The 18,669-nt window shown below is 49.3% G+C and overlaps 1 protein-coding gene across 1 annotated transcript; it reads left to right on the forward strand.

The window, feature by feature from the left end:
* The first annotated feature begins 11,266 nt into the window (after positions 1 to 11,266).
* On the forward strand, positions 11,267 to 15,675 carry CHCHD5 (coiled-coil-helix-coiled-coil-helix domain containing 5). The gene is made up of 4 exons (XM_082426935.1): positions 11,267 to 11,449; positions 12,651 to 12,791; positions 12,887 to 13,052; positions 15,501 to 15,675. Coding segments are annotated over exons 1-4 (333 nt in total). The 5' UTR covers positions 11,267 to 11,447; the 3' UTR covers positions 15,525 to 15,675.
* Positions 15,676 to 18,669: the final 2,994 nt, after the last annotated feature.

The following is an 18,669-nucleotide window of genomic DNA, read 5'->3' on the forward strand; positions in this document are numbered from 1 at the left end:
AGAAATGAGCCTGAAAGGTTTTCCCCTGTGAATGGATTGCTGGCAGAACAAATGGGTGTCTGCTAAAACAAACTGCCATATGCAGCACTGAATGATGATTTGTATCTCTGTGAATGGAGTGTTGGTGAACCCAAATGAATGTATTTACTCAAGTAAGAATGGTATATACAAGATCCGTGTGTGTGTGTGAAATTCATATGTGTAAATATATATAGGTATATAATCTCAATAAATGAAGAATAGGAGAACAAGCAAAAAATCTAAAAGGAAGAATATATTCAAAAGATTGAATTAATATGTTATGCAACTCTATGAAAAGCATAGAAAAATACCTTCAGTGGGAAGACAGAGCTAAACGTAAAACTGAATAAGTTACTTATGACCATGAATGAAGTGTTGCATAATTAAAGAATTTATTATGAGTACCTTAAATGAAAGAAGTAAATACACAATTGAATGACAGATTTTGGTTCCTGGCAGTACCCATCCCTGGGTCCTGCTAGAAGTCAGACCTCCAGGCTCAGCCCACTCAGAGACAAAGACAAATCTATGGGGTAGATTCACAGCACTCAATCCCTCTGGCAGTCAAGATACGAGCTTTCTTTTATCTACGTTCATAATGAGAAGCCACTTGTGACTCCCTCCCATCTGTCTTGTGGTAAAAGAGGCCACATCACAGGATTGCAATGATGTGTCTACTAGCCGAGGAGGGCCAAGGGCTGCCGGCAACCACCAGAAGCTGGAAACAGGCCTGGAACAGACTCTCCCAGTCTCCCGAAGGAATCAACCTGCCAGCACCTTGATTCTGGACTTCTGGCCTGAACTGTGAGAGAACACATTTCTGCCTACCTAGTTTGTGGTAGACTGTTGAACAACCTCAGGAAACTTACCCAGCCGAAGCGCAGGGCCTGGTGGAGCACACCGTTGAATAGCATGGGCTCCAAATGTGAAATTTAGGTACCTCCCTTGGGATCAGTGAGGGGCAGGTGAAGGGGCCCAGACTGGCTGTCAGAGAACCAAACCACCTAATTAACCCTTCCCATGCTTCCTTTTTCCTTCCCATGAGGTGCCAAGTTCTGTTTGAAACATCGAATGCACTTTAAAGGCAAAGCAGAGGGAATTCCCTGGCGGTCCAGTGGTTAGGACTCTGCACTTTCACCGGCAAGGGCCCAGGTTCAATCCCTGGTTAGGGAACTAAGGTCTTGCAAGCCTTGCAGCACAGCCAAAAAAAAAAAGAAAGAAAAAAAAAAAAGGCAATGCCCTGCATCTGTGACCGGTTTCTGTGCGCCTCCTTTGGCCTCCTTTTGGCCCACAGCTCTGGAGGACCTGGAGAAAGGAGTTGGGCACTGGGACCCATTCATCAGCTGCAGCTTGTGAAACCGCACCTCTTCTAAGCCTCGCACCCCGTGAACCTGCAGCGGGTAAGGAAGGCCCGGGCAGTGCTGAGGAGGGGGCCAGGCCCACAGGAGCCCCAGCAGCTCCCAGCCCAGTGCGTGAGGAAAGGAGTTGCCCTGGGTGGGTGGCCAAGGTCTTGTCTAAGACTGGTCCCCAGGAGGGAGCTGCTCCCCTGCTCCCAGGGAGCAGAAGAGTCCGAGTCTGGCCTCACGAGGGCACCGCGTCCTCCTTTCACCTGCAGTGTGCCTGCCATCACTCAGGAAGGCTGTTTCTGTAGCTTCTCTAGGACACAGCCACAGCTTCCACCTCTTCCCCAAATCCTCCCCTGCCCAGCACCTTAATACAGGCCTGAGAGCATGGCAGGAACCTACAGGTATAGCCTCCTCCAGGCCTCCCGGCCCTGCCTAGACTAGCAAACGGCTGGAATCCAGAAGCTGGAGTCGAGGATGGAATTTTTTTTTGTCTGCATCGGCTCTTCGTTGTGGCACGCGGGATCTTTCTGTTGCGGCGCTCGGGCTTCTCTCTTGTTATTATTTATTTTTGGCTGCGTTGGGTCCTCGTTGCTGTGCGTGGGCTTTCTCTAATTGCGGCAAGCAGGGGCTACTCTTCGTTGCGGTGGCTTCTCTTGTTGTGGAGCACGGGCTCTAGGCACGCGGCCTTCAGTAGTTGCATCACACGGGCTCAGCAGTTGTGGTGCACCAGCTTAGCTGCTCTGCGGCATGTGGGATCATCCCGGACCAGGGCTCGAACCCGTGTCCCCTGCATTGGCAGGCGGATTCTTAACCACTGCACCACCAGGGAAGCCCAACCTAAATGAATCTTTAATTCAAGGGGGAGTTGTGTTTTTGTATATCTGTTTTTGAGTGTTTCTGCTTGAAACACAGCAGAGTGCTAGGACACTCCTCTAGGACCTCCATTCTAGACGAACTGGCCTAAAGGAGGGGCTTCCTTTCTGCCTCTCTGGCTTCTCACTGAAGCCTCAAACACTATTATGGGTAGACTTAACTTGCGAAGTGCACTAAAAACAGAATCCAGGGCCCCACTCACACCATCTCACTCAGTGTATAAGCCAGAGTCCTTATAATTGCCTGTAAGGTCTCACCCATCCAGCCTCCTGCTGCTGCCCTATCTCCCTCATCATTCGCCACATGGCTCCCTCTACTCCAGCTAAACTGGCCTGTCCTCGTGTTCCTTGAATGTATCCTGCATGTTCCCACCTCAGGTAAGGGCCTTTGCATTGGCTGTTCTCTCTGCCTGGGACACTTGTCCCTGAGGCTCCCTCCCTCACCCTCTTAGGCCTTTGCTCAATGGTACCCTCTCAGGGAAGTCTTCTAAAGTTCTGCACCCAATTCCAAAGGATGGAGTGTTCCCCACCACCAAGCAATTCTCCAGATACCAGCTTGGTGTCCTATAATTCAACTGAATTCTGATCCTATTGTTACCAAGCTCGGTTCATTTTCCCAACATGCAGCAAGGCAAGCGCTGAGATGCCGAGGTTTGCAGCAAAGAGTTTACTCACAAGGCAGCCAAGCAAGGAGATGGCAGAACAAGTCTCAGATCTGCCTCCTCAAAGGGGTATTTATGGGATAAAGAAGCAGGGTGGGACTCCCCTGGTGGCGCAGTGGTTAAGAATCCGCCTGCCAATGCAGGGGACACGGGTTCAATCCCTGGTCCGGGAAGATCCCACATGCCATGGAGCAACTAAGCCCATGTGCCACAACTACTGAACTTGTGCTCTAGAGCCTGCGAGCCACAACTACTGAGCCCATGTGCTGCAACTACTGAGGCCCGTGTGCCTAGAGCCTGTGCTCTGCAACAAGAGAAGCCACCGCAATGAGAAGCCCGCGCACCAAAATGAAAGAGTAGCCCCCGCTTGCCACAACTAGAGAAAGCCTACGTGCAGCAAAAAAGACCCAACATAGCCAAAAATAAATAAAATAAAATAAATAAATTTTTTTAAAAAAGGGGTTTCCCTGGTGGTGCAGTGTCTGAGAATCTGCCTGCTAATGCAGGGGACATGGGTTTGAGCCCTGGTCCGGGAAGATCCCACATGCCACAGAGCAACTAAGTCCGTGCACCAAAACTACTGAGCCTGCACTCTAGAGCCCGCGAGCCACAACTACTGAGCCTGCGTGACTGGAGCCTGTGCTCCAGAACAAGAGAAGCCACTACAATGAGAAGCCTGTACACCGCAACAAAGAGTAGCCCCTGCTCGCCGCAACTAGAAAGCCCGCACGCAGCAACAAAGACCCAACACAGCCAAAAATAACTAACTAAATAAATTAATTAAAAAAAAAGAAAAGAAGCAGGGTGGCCTTAGTTAGGCATGGGGAAGGGGTGGCTGCAGGTAGGGAAAAATGAGGTGTTCTGCTCAGGTATACCTGAATTACATGCTTCTTCATGAGATCCATGTTCAAAAGTTAGTTCAGGTCATTAGCATGATCTAAGGGTGGAGTTTCCAGAGCTCTGATATCAAAAAGTCATTCATCCGACACTTGTGCAGGCCCAATTTTAGGGTCAGTGGTCTCAACCAGTCTTAATGAAATTGAGCGGAGCCCTACAGGGCCGTCCCAGTTGCAGGCCCCTCCATGTTCCCCCCCCTCCGTCTTAGTTTCTCAAGTTTCAGAAAAGAGACCCAAGCAATTAATCACTTAAGAAGGGGCAAAAGCAGGGGAATTCCCTGGCGGTCCAGCGGTTGAGACTCGTGCCATGGCCTGGGTTTGATCCCTGGTCAGGGAACTAAGATCCCACAAGCCGCACAGTGCAGCAAACAAACAAACAAACAAAAAAGATGGGGCAAAAGCAGGAACTAAAAGTTCCATCAGAAGGAAGTCACACACCCTGCAGCCCTCAACCCAAATTTTGAATATAAAAACTTTCCCCCCCAAACCATTGGGGAGTTTGGGGTTTTTGAGCACAAGGCCCCGTTCTCCTTGCTTGGCCCTGCGATAAACCTTTCTTTGCTCCAAACTTCAATGTTTCAGTTCATTTAGGCTCACTGTGCATTGGGCACGCACTTTTTAAAATTTATTTTATTTTATTTATTTTTGGCTATGTTGGGTCTCTTGCTGCACGCAGGCTTTCTCTAGTTGTGGTGAGCGGGGGCTACTCTTCGTTGCGGTGCGCGGGTTTCTCATTGCGGTGGCTTCTCTTGTTGAGGAGCACGAGCTCTAGGCACAGGGGCTTCAGTAGTTGTGGCGCACGGGCTTCAGCAGTTGTGGCTCGCGGGCTCCAGCAGTTGTGGCTCGCGGGCTCTAGAGCACAGGCTCAGTAGTTGTGGCACACGGGCTTAGCTGCTCTGCAGCATGTGGGATCTTCCCGGACCAGGGCTCAAACCCGTGTCTCCTGCATTGGCAGGCAGATTCTTAACCACTGCGCCACCAGGGAAGCCCCACGCAAACTTTTTTAACAAGCTGTTCCCTTACCTGCTGTTCTGTAAGACAAGCTCAAGAATTTCTGTTAGTCACCAGTTTCTGTTAATCCATTGGGGCAGAGTTTCCCTATCTACTGAGAGATAGCATCAGATTCCACAGCTTAAGGGCTCAGTCCTACAAGACTGCCTTCCCTTGCCCCCCGTACGCACACACACTTCAGAGGGCAATCCTGAGTCCAGGTTGTCATCTGTGCTTCTGACCAACTGGCTACAGATAGGAGGTTTCAACAGTCCCCTCCTTTTGATCAATTAAGTTACTAAAGTGGCTCGCAGAACTCAGAAAAAAACATTTTACTTGCTATATGACCAAGGATATAACTGAGGATGTAACTCAGAACAGCCAGATGGAAGAGGTGCATAGGGCAAGGTATGGGGAAAGGGCTTGAATGAAGCTTCCAAGTTCTGCAACAGGCCACTCTCCCGCATCTGCACGTGTTCATCAACCTGGAAGTTCTCCAAACCCCTTCCTTTTGGGTTTTTATGGAGGCTTCATTACATAGGCATGAGTAATTAAATCACTGGCCATATATAATTGATTAAACCTCTGGCCCCTTCCCTCTCCCCAGAAGTCAGGAGGATGAGACTGAAAGCTCCAACCATCTAATCACAGGGCTGTTTCTCCTAGCAACCAGCCCCCATCCTTAGGTGTGGCCCCAAAGTCACCTCATTAACATAACAAAAGACACCTTTGTTGCTCTCATTTCGTAGGAAATTCCAAGGATTTCAGGCGCTCTGTGCTGGACAGTGGATGAAGACCAAATATATGTTTATTATAATCATATCATCACACCTTCCCTGGACATTCTACCGAGAAAGTTGTCACCCTCTCAACACTTCCCACTCCCTTCCCAGTTTGATCATCCTCTTTAGCATTCATCACTCATTTCGTATATGCTTTTCTTTTTAGTTTTTTAATTTTTTTTTATAACTTTGGCAGCAGTGTGGTGGATTGAATTATGCAGAGAGTGAGAGAGAGACAAGTTAATCAGTTATTTTGATTTCAAACTGAGAAATGATGTTTTTTATTTTATTTTATTTATTTATTTATGGCTGTGTTGGGTCTTCATTTCCGTGCGAGGGCTTTCTCTAGTTGTGGCAAGTGGGGGCCACTCTTCATCGCGGTGCGTGGGCCTCTCACTATTGCGGCCTCTCTTGTTGCGGAGCACAGGCTCCAGATGCGCAGGCTCAGTAATTGTGGCTCACGGGCCCAGCCGCTCCACGGCATGTGGGATCTTCCCAGACCAGGGCTCGAACCCGTGTCCCCTGCATTGGTAGGCAGACTCTCAACCACTGCGCCACCAGGGAAGCCCAGTATATGCTTTTCCTATTTACTGTGATGACTGTTTCTCCCACTAGAATGTTAAGATCCACTCTGGTACTGTTGAAATAAAACTTTACAGGCTCAAGATAGAGCCAATCCAGCCCTGGGTGCCAGGCCTGCAAACCGAAACTTAGGTAACTTTCATATCCCTGTAATGCTCCACTTGACCAGAAGCACAGTATGTCCAGTTAGCCAATCCCGAAATGCCAAGCCAACTCTGGGCTTATTTCCTTCTTCCTTCTCACCTCAAACAAGGTTGAATATGTGGCCCGAGCCTATCAGATATTTTCTGTTTCTCTCTTCCTTGTTCTTTATTTTTCATCCTATAAAAGCCTCCTGCCTTCCACCCCATTTTGTGGTTCTCTGCAGACTGTCTGCTTCACGAAGTGTTAAAATTTGTATCACCTGAATTGTCTTCTTTAACTTTTTATCAGTATAAATTTTTGTCTGTTTTATTCACTGCTGTCTCCCCAGCTGGTAGAACAGTTCCTGGCACATATATGGCACTTAATAAGTATCATATTAGTGTGCGAAATAAAATTCATATTTATGACAAGAAAAAAAAATTTTTTTTTTGGCTGTGTTGGGTCTTTGCTGCTGTGCACGGGCTTTCTCTAGTTGCGGTGAGTGGGGGCTACTCTTCATTGTGGTGTGCATGCTTCTCATTGCGGTGGCTTCTCGTCACAGAGCACAGGCTCTAGGCATGCGGGCTTCAGTAGCTGCAGCACGTGGGCTCAGTAGTTGTGGCACGCGGGCCCTAGAGCATGCGGACTTCAGTAGTTGTGGCCTGTGGGCTCAGTAGTTGTGGCTCATGGGCTTAGTTGCTCCGCGACATGTGGGATCTTCCTGGACCAGGGATAGAACCTGGGTCCCCTGCATTGCCAGGCGGATTCGATTCTAACCACTGCGCCACCAGGGAAGCCCAAGAAAAATGTGAACATAAAAATTCTTCTCTGCCCTTTGGTCTCCCCTCTCCCCACCGCACTGTGCATTGTGTATCTGCATTATGCATTGACCAAACCTCCCCACTCAGCAGAAATACCTACTCAACCATAAACAGCAACATTCTCCTAGCATAAATAGACAACTCCTTAAAAAATTACGTTCCTTCTTGATCTTATAAAGGGTCACATGACCCACTGTGATGGTGCTCAAATCTGGAATTATGTAAACTGTCAATAATACATCATTTAATGTACAGCCCTCTGTCTCAAAAAACTTATATAAACTGTGTCTTGACTTCTAAAGGGTGGAACAGTTCTCAGAACTTTCTGAGATGCTCCTCCCAGGTTATTATCCTCAAATTTGGCTCGAATAAAATTTTCCAGGGACTTCCCTGGTGGCACAGTGGGTAAGACTCCACGCTCCCAATGCAGGGGGCCCGGGTTCGATACCTGGTCAGGGAACTAGATCCCTCCTGCATGCCGCAACTCAGAGTTCACATGCCACAACTAAGGAGCCCGCCTGCTGCAACTAAGACCTGGCACAACCTAAATAAATAAATAAATATTTTTTAAGAATAAAATAAAAATTTCCAATTCTCTCTTAGATCAACTGATCAGTTTTTCGTCAACAGTGAATAACTGGATCTCATGTTACTGTCAACAAAAAATTAATCAGTGGTCAATCTAAGACATGGAAAATTTTACTCAAGCCAACCTGAGGGTTATAAAACTGGAGACAGTCTTTCAGGAAGTTCTGAGGACTGTTCTGCTTGTTAGAGGTCAAGGCACAGTTATATAAGTTTTTGAGACAAAGGTTTATACATCAAAGTAACATACTGACAGTTTACACAGCCCAACAAGGAGAGTAGTGGGTCATCGTGATTGCTTACAGGATTGAGAAACGAATGTTATCTCCTAGGAGTTACTCTGCTGGTGCCAGGAGGAAATCGCTTTTTTTTAATCTTTGTCAAGTAGGCATTTCTGTGTCTTCTTAGGGGATCTAGTTGATGTATAATGCAGATGCCCAATGCACAATAAAAGGGAGGGGGTAGTGGCTCAAATGGGCAGAGAGAGAATTTTGTTTTCCTTTTTTTATTTTGAGAATTTTATGTTTAAATATTTTCTTGTCCTGCCTTAAAAACAATTTTATTTCATCATTATCCTCATGCAATCCTATGAGCACGCTGTTTCATTCATTCCACTACTACTCTGCCAGGCCCCATGCTGTGGGGTAGCCAGCAGTGACCATGATACAGATACACAGCCCCTTCTCTCATGGGCTTCACAGGGCTTTGAAGTAGGCAGAAAATAAGCCAACACATATATACAGTAATAACTGTAACAAGTAATAAACAGAACCAAAATTAAAACAGAGTCGGGAGGTCAGAAGGGGGCGCACTCACACCCTAACACATAACTGAACCCAACAGGAAGAGACTCTTCTTCCCTAGCAAGAACTCAGCCGACGAGACTGTCAGGACTTCGCCAATAAAAAGCCGCTAAACTTCAAACTCCCAATCCCTCCAATGGACTCTTTGTTTACTACAGTCCTCCCAATTTCCTTTTCCCCTCTTTAAAAGAGCTCTCCTCTCCTTGCTATGCTGGGACCTGCACCTGGCTTGCTATGGTTGCAGACCTGTTAACTGTTATTTCTTTACTGATCTCGAATAAACCCACTTTTGCTGGAGAGACAACTGGCAGCCTATTTGTTTTAGGTCAACATAACAAACTCTGATAAGGCTAGAAAGAAAATACAAAGTGCTCCATACCAGGTGCTTTGCATATGTCATCTCAGTTTCTACTCACAAGGAAATCCTGAAACATCTGTTACCAGGAAACTGAAACACAGAGAGAAGTACTCTGTCCGAGCTCTCAGGTTCAAACCCAGATCTGCTTCACTCCAAACCCTAGGGTCACTTGGGTCTCCCTTACCTTTGATTCCTAGAGAGGAAGTTAGTTACACTCTTGAGCCACAGGCCAAAAGGCAACTAGAAGTTTGGAGGCATGAGTGTCAGACGTTTGAAACCCTTCCCGGGAGGAAGCATATTACCTGGATTTTGGAATAAGACTCAGGGGAAGGGCATAGGACAGGTTAAGATTTCACTCTCCCAGGAAGGGAAAACCTGAGAATTTACTCTACATTTGAAGCCAAAGAGAAGAGATGCTGACGCTGTTCCCTTCCTCTCTTCCAGGCTCCATGCTAAAACGCTCACATACACTATGTCTTATGTGGAGAATTTCACTGTTATCACCCCCATTTTACAGACAAGCACGACCCTTTGGGGCCCTCCCAGAACACACCTCCTCCCCATGTCCTCTGCCTACCTTCTGTCTGTAGAAAAACTTTAGCCTCCTGGGCCTTCCCCGAGTTCCAAAGAGTACATTTAATCAGAGAAGTGAGAAAATGCAGAAAGGAAAACACTCAAACAAGACAAAATAATAATCGTTTAGCCATTAAACAAAGTCAAGGCCCTTTAGCTCCTCCTCAGGGGCTACAGATAATATTCTGAGCCGTGTACTTTGAGCTGTTTTGCACATACTGAGACCCTCACCAGATGGAGGCACGTAGACCCCAGACTGGTTGGCACCAGAAAGCTGACGATGCTGACTCCCACCAGCCAATGAGAAGAATGTCTGGAGCTGATCACACACCCCACAACCCCGCTCCCTCACCCTGTCTTTAAAAACCTTTCCCTGGGAACTCCCTGGTGGTCCAGTTGTTAGGACTTGGTGCTTTCACTGCCCTGGGCCCGGGTTCAATCCCTGGTCAGGGAACTAAGATCCCTCAAGCTGTGTGTCGTGGCCAAAACAAATAAATAAAAAAATAAAAGAATGACATAGCCGTTGCAGGTATGACAAAAACTGGCTAGAACCGATCAGGCCCAAGATGGAGGAAGATTCAACTTCCAGGAGACCTTGAACCTCATTATACACTAGCATATGCAAATGACACGCCCACAGGTGCCAGGACAGTTCTGAGGCTGACCACAGGCGGCCAAAAAGTGGGCAGGGACCCAATTCCTGGAAATCCCCGCCCCTTCCCCTAAATAGTTAGGATGCTCCTCCCACTTGCCTAAGAAATTACCCAGCTGATAAAAACTAACCACCCCATATTTCCGGGCCAGTCTCCCCTTTTGAGATGGATTGCATTCTGCTTACGGACTGTATCTCTCTAAATAAATCCACTTCTTTCCTATCACTTTGTGTCTCACTGAATTCTTTCGGCAACCAGACAGAAAAAACCTGAGCTTCCTTAAGTCCTGAGACCAGGTGTGCGATCTCCATTAAAAGACAGTGGGTTCGAGTCCCAGCCCATGGGGTCCAGTCCCATCTGAGCTGTGCTGTTTCAGTTCGGTAACATACATGAGACTCCAATCAACTGTCACTTGCTCACAAATGGCTCTTGTTCCTCTAAGCCACTACGATTAACTACATTTTATGTTCATTTTGGCTCACCCTGGGTCTGGAAAAACCTCTGCACACAAGACAGCAGGACTGACGCTCAGTTCTCTGACCAAGGGATACTCACACGGAGCCTCATACCTGAAGACAGCCGAGGAGGCGGAAACGTTGTCATATGATGAAGAATTACAGAGAACTAACTTCCCCAAGGTGGCAGGGAGCCAAGACTAAAACTCACGTCCACCATGGCTTCATAATTTATGCCAAGGGGTAGGGGACACGGTCTGGGTAACCCAGGCTGAGTAGACAAGAGGTCCAGGCTTCCTTCTCCTGCTCCCGGGGTGACCCCCTTCCCGCCCGCTCCGCCTCGCGTACAACCAGCGTCCCCAGAGGCTAATGAGCGCATGCGCAGAGCAAAACGTGCAGAGGGGCATCAGGTGTCAGGTTCCGTGTCCGGGCGCCCAGCAGCCCGCAGCCACAGCGCCCAACCAAGCCGCGAACGGCAGCATGTCGAGGGGTCGCAGCAGCGGCGGCCGCTGGCCACCAGCTCCAGTAAGGCGGCTAAAGGCGCGTGCGGCTGCGGCCAAGTACAGGAGCGGCACACAGCGGCGCCGGACTCCCCTTAAAGCGGAGGTACCGCGATTCTTCCCAGTACTTCCGGTGAATTCCCGGGCCGCCAGGGCCAGCCGGAAATGGAAGGGGACAAAGTACCGAGCCGGCTGGGGCCGGAAAGTGGCTACGCAAGGCGCCACCATTAGCGGTCGGGGCCGGAAGGAGAAGTAGGGCGCCGCCATGACGGGTTGGGCCTAAAGGGAACGGGGCTGCCTGTCTGCTCTGCGACCGGGAAAATACGAGGCAAGGAGGGCTGGGCTGGGCGCCGCCATGACAACCTGATACCGGAAAAAGCGGGGCTATCCTCCCTCATTGATCCTCCTCCGGCATCGGCCTCAAGATGTGAGTAGCGGGAGCCCCTACTCCGTACCTGCCCCCGTATTCTTTCTCTTCCCCAGTGATCTGGACTTAGGCCAGGACTCCGGGAAGAAGGATTGGCCTCTCTGTTCCCTGGAGATCCGAGCCTTAGGATTCAGCGCTGTCCTTCACGAGCCCCAGTTCTCCGCGTGTTCAGGCCCCGCCCTCTGAGCGTTTAGGCTCCGCCCCTCTTTCGGGTGATAAGGAAGGACTTTCAGGTCCAGGCTCTCAACACCCGAAGACTTGCCCCACAAAACCCCGGGTCTCGTCCCTGACCCTGCAACCCTACGACTCCAGACTTCTCCCAGGACCTCTAGGACTCCTAGAGCCGTCCTTTTAGAGCTCCAGGTTCCTCCCCCTGGATCATCTGACTTTACCTTTTGAAACTTCCGGGTCTGTCGAGTATCTCAGACCTCACCTATAGGGCCCACAGACTTGTTCTTAGACACCACTGATCTCACGCTGGAGTTCCAGACCTTGTTCCCAAGAACTTGAAGAGCTTATCTGTAGGACCCTCCAGATTTACCCCAGAGCCCCAGCCTCACCCAGGGCTTCCAGATCATGCCCCTAGGACCCTGAGACCCACCCCAGGACCCCCAAACCGGCCCCAGGGCCTCAAGTCTCACTTTCAGTACCCCTGTCTTCAGGTCTCATCTCTAAGACCCTCTGGTCAAGAGACCCTTCCCCAGGACCGAAGACCTCACCCCTTGGACCTCTAACCCTCACTTTTAGGGCCTTCGAACTCATTTAGGGCTCCCAGGTTCTCTCGGAAAACTCTAGGTGTTACTTCTAAGGCCCTAAGCCTTCTCTGCATGATTCCCAAGCCTAAACTGGCGGATGCCTAGACTCCCAGACCCTTCTTCCAGGACCTCCACAGCCTGCCTTGGAATAATCAGACCTTTTATGCAGGACCTCCACTATCTCCCCAGAAGCTTCCAGCCTGCTCCACAACCCCCAAGGCTCATGCCTTACCTCTCTACCTCCCTGACCTTATCCCAGGACCCTTCAGACTCTGAGATTTGCCCAAGACCCCATAGATATACTGTATATCTGTTTAGGTACTGTATACATTAAAAGTATATATACTGTATACTCACTCTGGGGTGAGTCTACACCCCAGACTCGGATCAGAGCTCCCTTTCTTGCCTACTGCCTGGAATTATCCTCAGACTGTCACGTCCCACAGGCAGGCAGCCCTGGAGGTCACTGCTCGCTACTGTGGCCGGGAGCTGGAGCAGTATGGCCAGTGCGTGGCAGCCAAGCCTGAGTCATGGCAACGAGACTGTCACCACCTTAAGATGAGCATTGCTCAGTGCACGTCCGCCCAGTGAGTGTGGGCAAGTACGGGGCAGGTTTGTGGGGGGGGGTTGGTGGGCAGTGGGGTGGAAGTCTCCCCGGGCCTGAAATGCCCTGCCCCTGCAGCCCAGTCATCCGGCAGATCCGCCAGGCCTGTGCGGAGCCTTTTGAGGCCTTTGAGGAATGTCTTAGACAGAACGAGGCAGCCGTGGGCAACTGCGCAGAACATGTGCGCCGCTTCCTGCAGTGTGCTGAGCAGGTGCAGCCGACACACACACCCTCTACCGCAGAGGTAAGACAGCGGCTCAGCATCTCATCCCACCCCTTCATCTTTCTAGCTGCTCAGAGTAAAGACCCTGGGGTCAGCCTCAGCCCCACGCAGACCTTTACCACGCATCCCGCTTCCAGAACATCAGAACGTGTTCCCCTCTTACCCATTCCATAGTCCCTGCTTTAGTCCAGCCATCTCCTCCACCCCTCCACAGCCAAGATACCTGCCCCAGCCTTCTCCCTGGTCTCCCTGAATCCCCTCTTACCTTGCCTCCGTGCGGTGGCCAGAGAGAACATTTAGGAACTGAAAACTAGTCACATTACACCTTTGCTTAAAGCTCTTCAGTGACTTCTCATCCACACTGAGAACAGAATCCCAGGTTCCTGCTGGTTCTCTGTGTTCTTCCCCAGGCTGACCTGATCCCCCTCCTCCCTTACCCACTCTCCGTTTCTCTTCCTCACTGCCTCTCAGCTGTATGGGCAATGGGGGTAAGGATGGGGCAAAAACGTCTTAACTGTTTTTAATGTATACAGTACCTAAACGGATACACAGTATATCTATGGTATTAAAATGTCATGGATGGGTGCAATTTTTTAAAAATGTCTAAAAAGACTCCTTGTGGGGGCAAAAGGTTGAGAAACGCTGGTTTAGATGTTTACTGTCTCCCCCACTGGCCTGCAAGCTCCAAAGGCAAAAGTCACATCTTTCACCAGCTCCCTCTCAAGCCCCTCTCTCGGTTCCTGGGGCCCCATCTTCTCTGTTCGCACCCAGAAGGGAAGCCTTCTCTTGGACCTCCATGCTGTCTGTCTTACCTCGGTCAGTCCATTCTCCGTGAAGGTCCCAGAGTGATCCCAAAGGAACTCTGACTGCGTACTGCTTCATGGCTCGCGTTGACCAGGCCAAGTCTACCCTCCGGCACAGCCTCTCGGGCCCTGCAGGATATGGCCTCAGGCCCTGCCTCTACCCGACATCCACCTCAAGCTCTGTGTTTCGTGCCCCAGTGAACATGCAATTACTCGAATGCCGGTCTCTCCTGCTGCCAGGCTTTTATCTCACTGTTTCCCTCTGCCGGGACTGCCCTTCCTATTCCATCTGGCTAATTCTTATTCCAGCTTCGATGTCACCTCCCTCAGAAAATCCCGTCATGGCCCATCTCCATCCTCCCAGATGCCTGTGCTCCCTCCACTATGGCTTATATTTTACTGCCTTGTAACTGCTTCCCTCCCATCGCCTGTTTCAGAGGCGTTCTTGGCTAAAGACTGGGGAAATGCCCTTCTACCAGGCTCTGTAGACATTGGGTTTTTTTTTTTTTTTTAATAAGGCACAGATAAGTGAAAGGTTCAGGTTCCAAGAGCAGACACCCGTGAGATGGACTTTCAGAAAATATGCAGTAATGATTGCATACTGTTCACACTAGTTTATTAATTCTGTTTTGGTGATACTTCTTGCAAGTTTTTTGAGCATCTGAACAAAGACCCCACCTTCCTATCTTAGGGCCAGTTGCTCCCTCCCTCCTGGAATGAGCAACCAAGGCTCTCCCTGGTCTTCCTGGGGTCACCCCTGTCCTGCCCCCCGCTACTCTCTGTCTCCCCGCTGGTAGCCAAAGGAACTTTTAAAAAGGGAAATTGGGTCACATCTGTCCCCTTCAAAGCCTGTGGTTTTCCAGGGCGCTCGGAGTCATTAAGCCCACACCCGGCTCCTCCTCACCGTCTTCTCCTTCCCGGTGGCGGCATCGCAGCCGCAGCTTTCCCTCTCTGACTGGGGGCAGTGAGATTCAGGCCTCCTCTCTTCTCTAGCCTCCACGATAGCAAGCACACAGGCTCATCTCATAAAACGTGCTATAAAGACGTCTTGTGTTGACGCAGCTGACAGCGTGAAGTGCTGCTCGTACCTCCCGCTCCGCACACCTCTGCTCTGTACCGTGATGTAGTTTTCTTCATAGGATTCACCCGCTGACACATTTTTGTTCACTGGTTGTCTGTCCCTCCCTAGAGTCAGAGATGTGTGTCTGCTGCATCCACTGCCAGGAAATTCTAAGAATTTTTCACATGATCTGAATTTTAAAATTGTCATCAATTTGTTCTTAATATCCTCATATTATCTTAAGGTCGGTCAAACCTGTAACAAAGGCCCCTTTTTCATTTCTCTCTTTTTTTCTTTTGGCTGAGCCATGTGGCTTGTGGGATCTTAGTTCCCACCTGGGCCCTCGGCAGTGAGCGTGTGGAGTCCTAACCACTGGACCGCCAGGGAATTACCCCCTTTTTCATTTCTGACATTGGTTATTTGTGTCTTCTTCCTTTTTTTCTTGATGAGTCTTGACAGGAGTTTATCAATATTATTAATCTTTTCACAGAATCTGCTTTTGGCTTTGTTGGTGCTCTCTATTTCATATATTTGTTTTTAATTTTTCTTGTGTGTGCCAGGCACACAAGAGGTGCTAGTAGATGTCGTTGTGGCTTTTTTCTGCAGGCACAGCCACTTCCTGCCTCCTGAGGACCCTTCAGACCGTAGGAGAACTGGACATGAGTGACTGCACTTGATGCCTCCACCCCTGAAGAATGGCCAGGTGGCGTCCTGAGGGCTGTGGACATGGGCCTGGCTTCCCTGGACATCAAGACTCACAATAAATAAAGACTATACCAGGCTTTGGTTCCTGCCTTCAGCACCTGCGGGGCCCTGTTCCCCAGCTTCACCTAGTGTGCCAAGGAGGGGCCTGGGGCATGGGGCAAGCTGCTCTGTCTGTTCACCAGGGTTAAGGCGACCCCTCTTCCCCCCTCAGCTCTGCCAACATCAATCTCCTGTCTCCTGGCGCACGGATACGGAGAAGGGCTCCTTCTCACTTTAACTCTAGCATTTACAAGTCTTCATTGAGTGTTTCCTGGAGGCTTAGGGGGCAATAAATAACACACCTCCTTCCCTCTTGAGTTCAGAACCAGTTGAGCAATAGACATGGGCATGAGGCAATGCAGGTGAAAACACTGGCTTTTGTGTTGAAAAGAGCTGCATTGACGGATGTGGCTTAGAGTTTGCTGCACTGGACTTCTCTTCTGTCTTGGTTTGCATCCTTCCAGAGTCCAACCCGGAGAATTTGAGTACAGGTAGTATCTGGGGGCATGATTCCAGGAACACTCGTAGGGAAGTGGAGAGGTGTGACAGAGAGGAAGGCAGGCAGTAAAAGGTGCATTACCAAGCCGGTCACTGCTGTGGGCAACTGAGGCTCAGTCCCACCTGGGACTTCTGGGAGACGGCACAGAACATACCTCAGTTCTCCCATCCCAGGGGCAAGGAAGTTGGGGTGTATGTACACCAACTCCCCATCTGACATTGAGGGATGTTTTCATGGGCATTGACTGCCCTATGCGTGGTCGAGTGCCCTCCTGCCACCAAGAGAGGGCCCTGAGCAGAGAGCAGTGGGAAGTCAAGTGAGCAGCCTTCGGCACACAGGAGAGGGTGCTGAGTGGATCGGGTAGGTACCAGCAGTGGCTGCTGCAGCTTCTTAATGTTTCTCTGCAGGATTACAGGCTCCGTGGGCATAGCTGGTTGATCTGTCTTCCTGCAGGGGCAGGTCCTAAAGGGCAGAGGGTAGACAGGCAAGTATGCAGAGAGAGAGAGCCCAGAGCCTGCACCGAGCTTCACCATTCCGATAAGTTGCCCTGCCCTGGAGCGTGATCCAGACTTACAGAAACTGGAAGTGACTGGTCAGCGCCGGCCGGACCGGCCATTTGAAATCTAAGGCTTGTGCTCTGGCTTGGAAAAAGGAGCTGGGAGTCTCTCCTGGGGATTTGACACCTAAAACAGAGGAAGTTGTTGGTTGGCTTAGCAGCCAGGGTGGGAGTCCTATGCAGTCAGGGTTGCAGGGGCCCTTGGATGCCATGTGGCCCAAACAAGAAAACCCAGGTTGTGGAGAGAGGATTGTCATCAGTTCCTGTTGTCCCTGGAAGGGCTGCTTGGGTCCTGGTGGCTTTCTGTTCCCAGCTCCAGTTTCCTTGGGCTGTGGATTGAGCCCTCAGACTTCTGTGTATGTTTTCAGCCAACCTGTCTTTACTTGAGTAAGCTAGGGTGGGGTTCTCTCCATGTGACTGAAAGAAGTGATAAGAGCAGACAAAATGGAGGTGGAGACTACGTTTTAGAACATCTCTAACAGGCCTGTCTTCCACTAGGCTAGACCAGCTTCCTTATATGGTGGGTCTCAGGGGTCCACGAGAGCAAAAATGGAAACAACGTCACCGCATTTACCACATTCTACTAGTTGAAGTAAGTCATGAGGCCAACCCAGATTCAAGGCCCTGGAGACTCTGCCTCTTTTTTGGCGGGGAAGGGACTCCACCTCTTGATGGCGTTTGCCTGCAAAGAATTTTTGCCCATATTTACCCATAAAAACTTCATAGTTTCTATTCTTGCGTCTGTTTGGGTAAAATGTATTTTTCTAAGAATTTTTCACATGATCTGAATTTTTAAATTGTCATCAATTTGTTCTTAATATCCTCATATTATCTTAAGGTCTGTCAAACCTGTAACAAAGGCCCCTTTTTCATTTCTCTCTTTTTTTCTTTTGGCTGAGCCATGTGGCTTGTGGGATCTTAGTTCCCACCCGGCCCCTCGGCAGTGAGCGTGTGGAGTCCTAACCACTGGACTGCCAGGGAATTGCCCCCTTTTTCATTTCTGACATTGGTTATTTGTGTCTTCTTCCTTTTTTTCTTGATGAGTCTTGACAGGAGTTTATCAATATTATTCCTCTTTTCACAGAATCTGCTTTTGGTTTTGTTGGTGCTCTCTATTTCCTATATTTGTTTTTAATTTAAATCTCTTCTTTATTATTACCTTCTTTTCTTGGATTTAATTTTCTGTTTTCTACCTTTTTGAATGTTTAGCTCACTGACTTTCAGCCTTTTCCCTTTTCTAATATATGCACTTTTTCCCCAAAGCATGGCTGTTTTGCTTTTTTCATTGATCTCAGATTATTTAGACGTTTAAAACTGTATTTTTAAATTTCTAAACATATGGGGATTTTTCTAGTTATCTTGCCTAATTGCAATTGGGTTGAGAACATATTTTATATGATTTCATTCTTCTGAAATCTGTTGAGACTTTCTGGCTTGGCATATGGTCAGTTTTTGTTGATGTGCCATATGTGCTTGAATCCTTGGCTATGATGCATTATCTTAGCTTGGATTCCCCCAGAAACAGACTTTGAGACAAGGGTTTGGGAGATGATCCCAGAAAGTACTGGTAGAGCTGTGGGAAGTGAGGCAGGGAAGGGAAGGCAGCACATCAGAGGTGCATTTGCAAACAAGGTATCACTGTGGGAAACAGCTTCATTCTCTGGGCAACTCTGGGAAGCAGTGGAAATAGGCTTCCCACTCTCGTGGTGAGGGCATTTGTACACCCTTCATTTGGTTGAGGGCTACTTAAGGGGATGGGTTTTTTTGTTTTTTGTGGGGTCTTTTGTTTTTTTTTAGTTTGGCCTGTGGGAGTTTGGTTCCCTGACCAGGGATCGAACCCGTGCCCCCTGCAGTGGAAGCGCAGAGTGTTAACCGCTGGACCGCCAGGGGAGTCCCAAGGGGATGGATTTTTAATTCCCTGCCACTTCCCACTTGCCACACACCAGGCAGAGTGGGCTCTGGTGGAGAGGAAGCTC

This window comes from Balaenoptera physalus (genome assembly GCF_965194825.1).
Source record: "Balaenoptera physalus genome assembly, chromosome: 15".
Lineage (NCBI taxonomy): Eukaryota > Metazoa > Chordata > Mammalia > Artiodactyla > Balaenopteridae > Balaenoptera > Balaenoptera physalus.

Coding starts and splice junctions, on each gene's coding strand:
- CHCHD5 (XM_082426935.1), top strand. Junction 12,792..12,886: donor GCTCAGTGCACGTCCGCCCA/GTGAGTGTGGGC, acceptor CTGCCCCTGCAG/CCCAGTCATCCGGCAGATCC. Junction 13,053..15,500: donor ACACACCCTCTACCGCAGAG/GTAAGACAGCGG, acceptor TTTTTTCTGCAG/GCACAGCCACTTCCTGCCTC.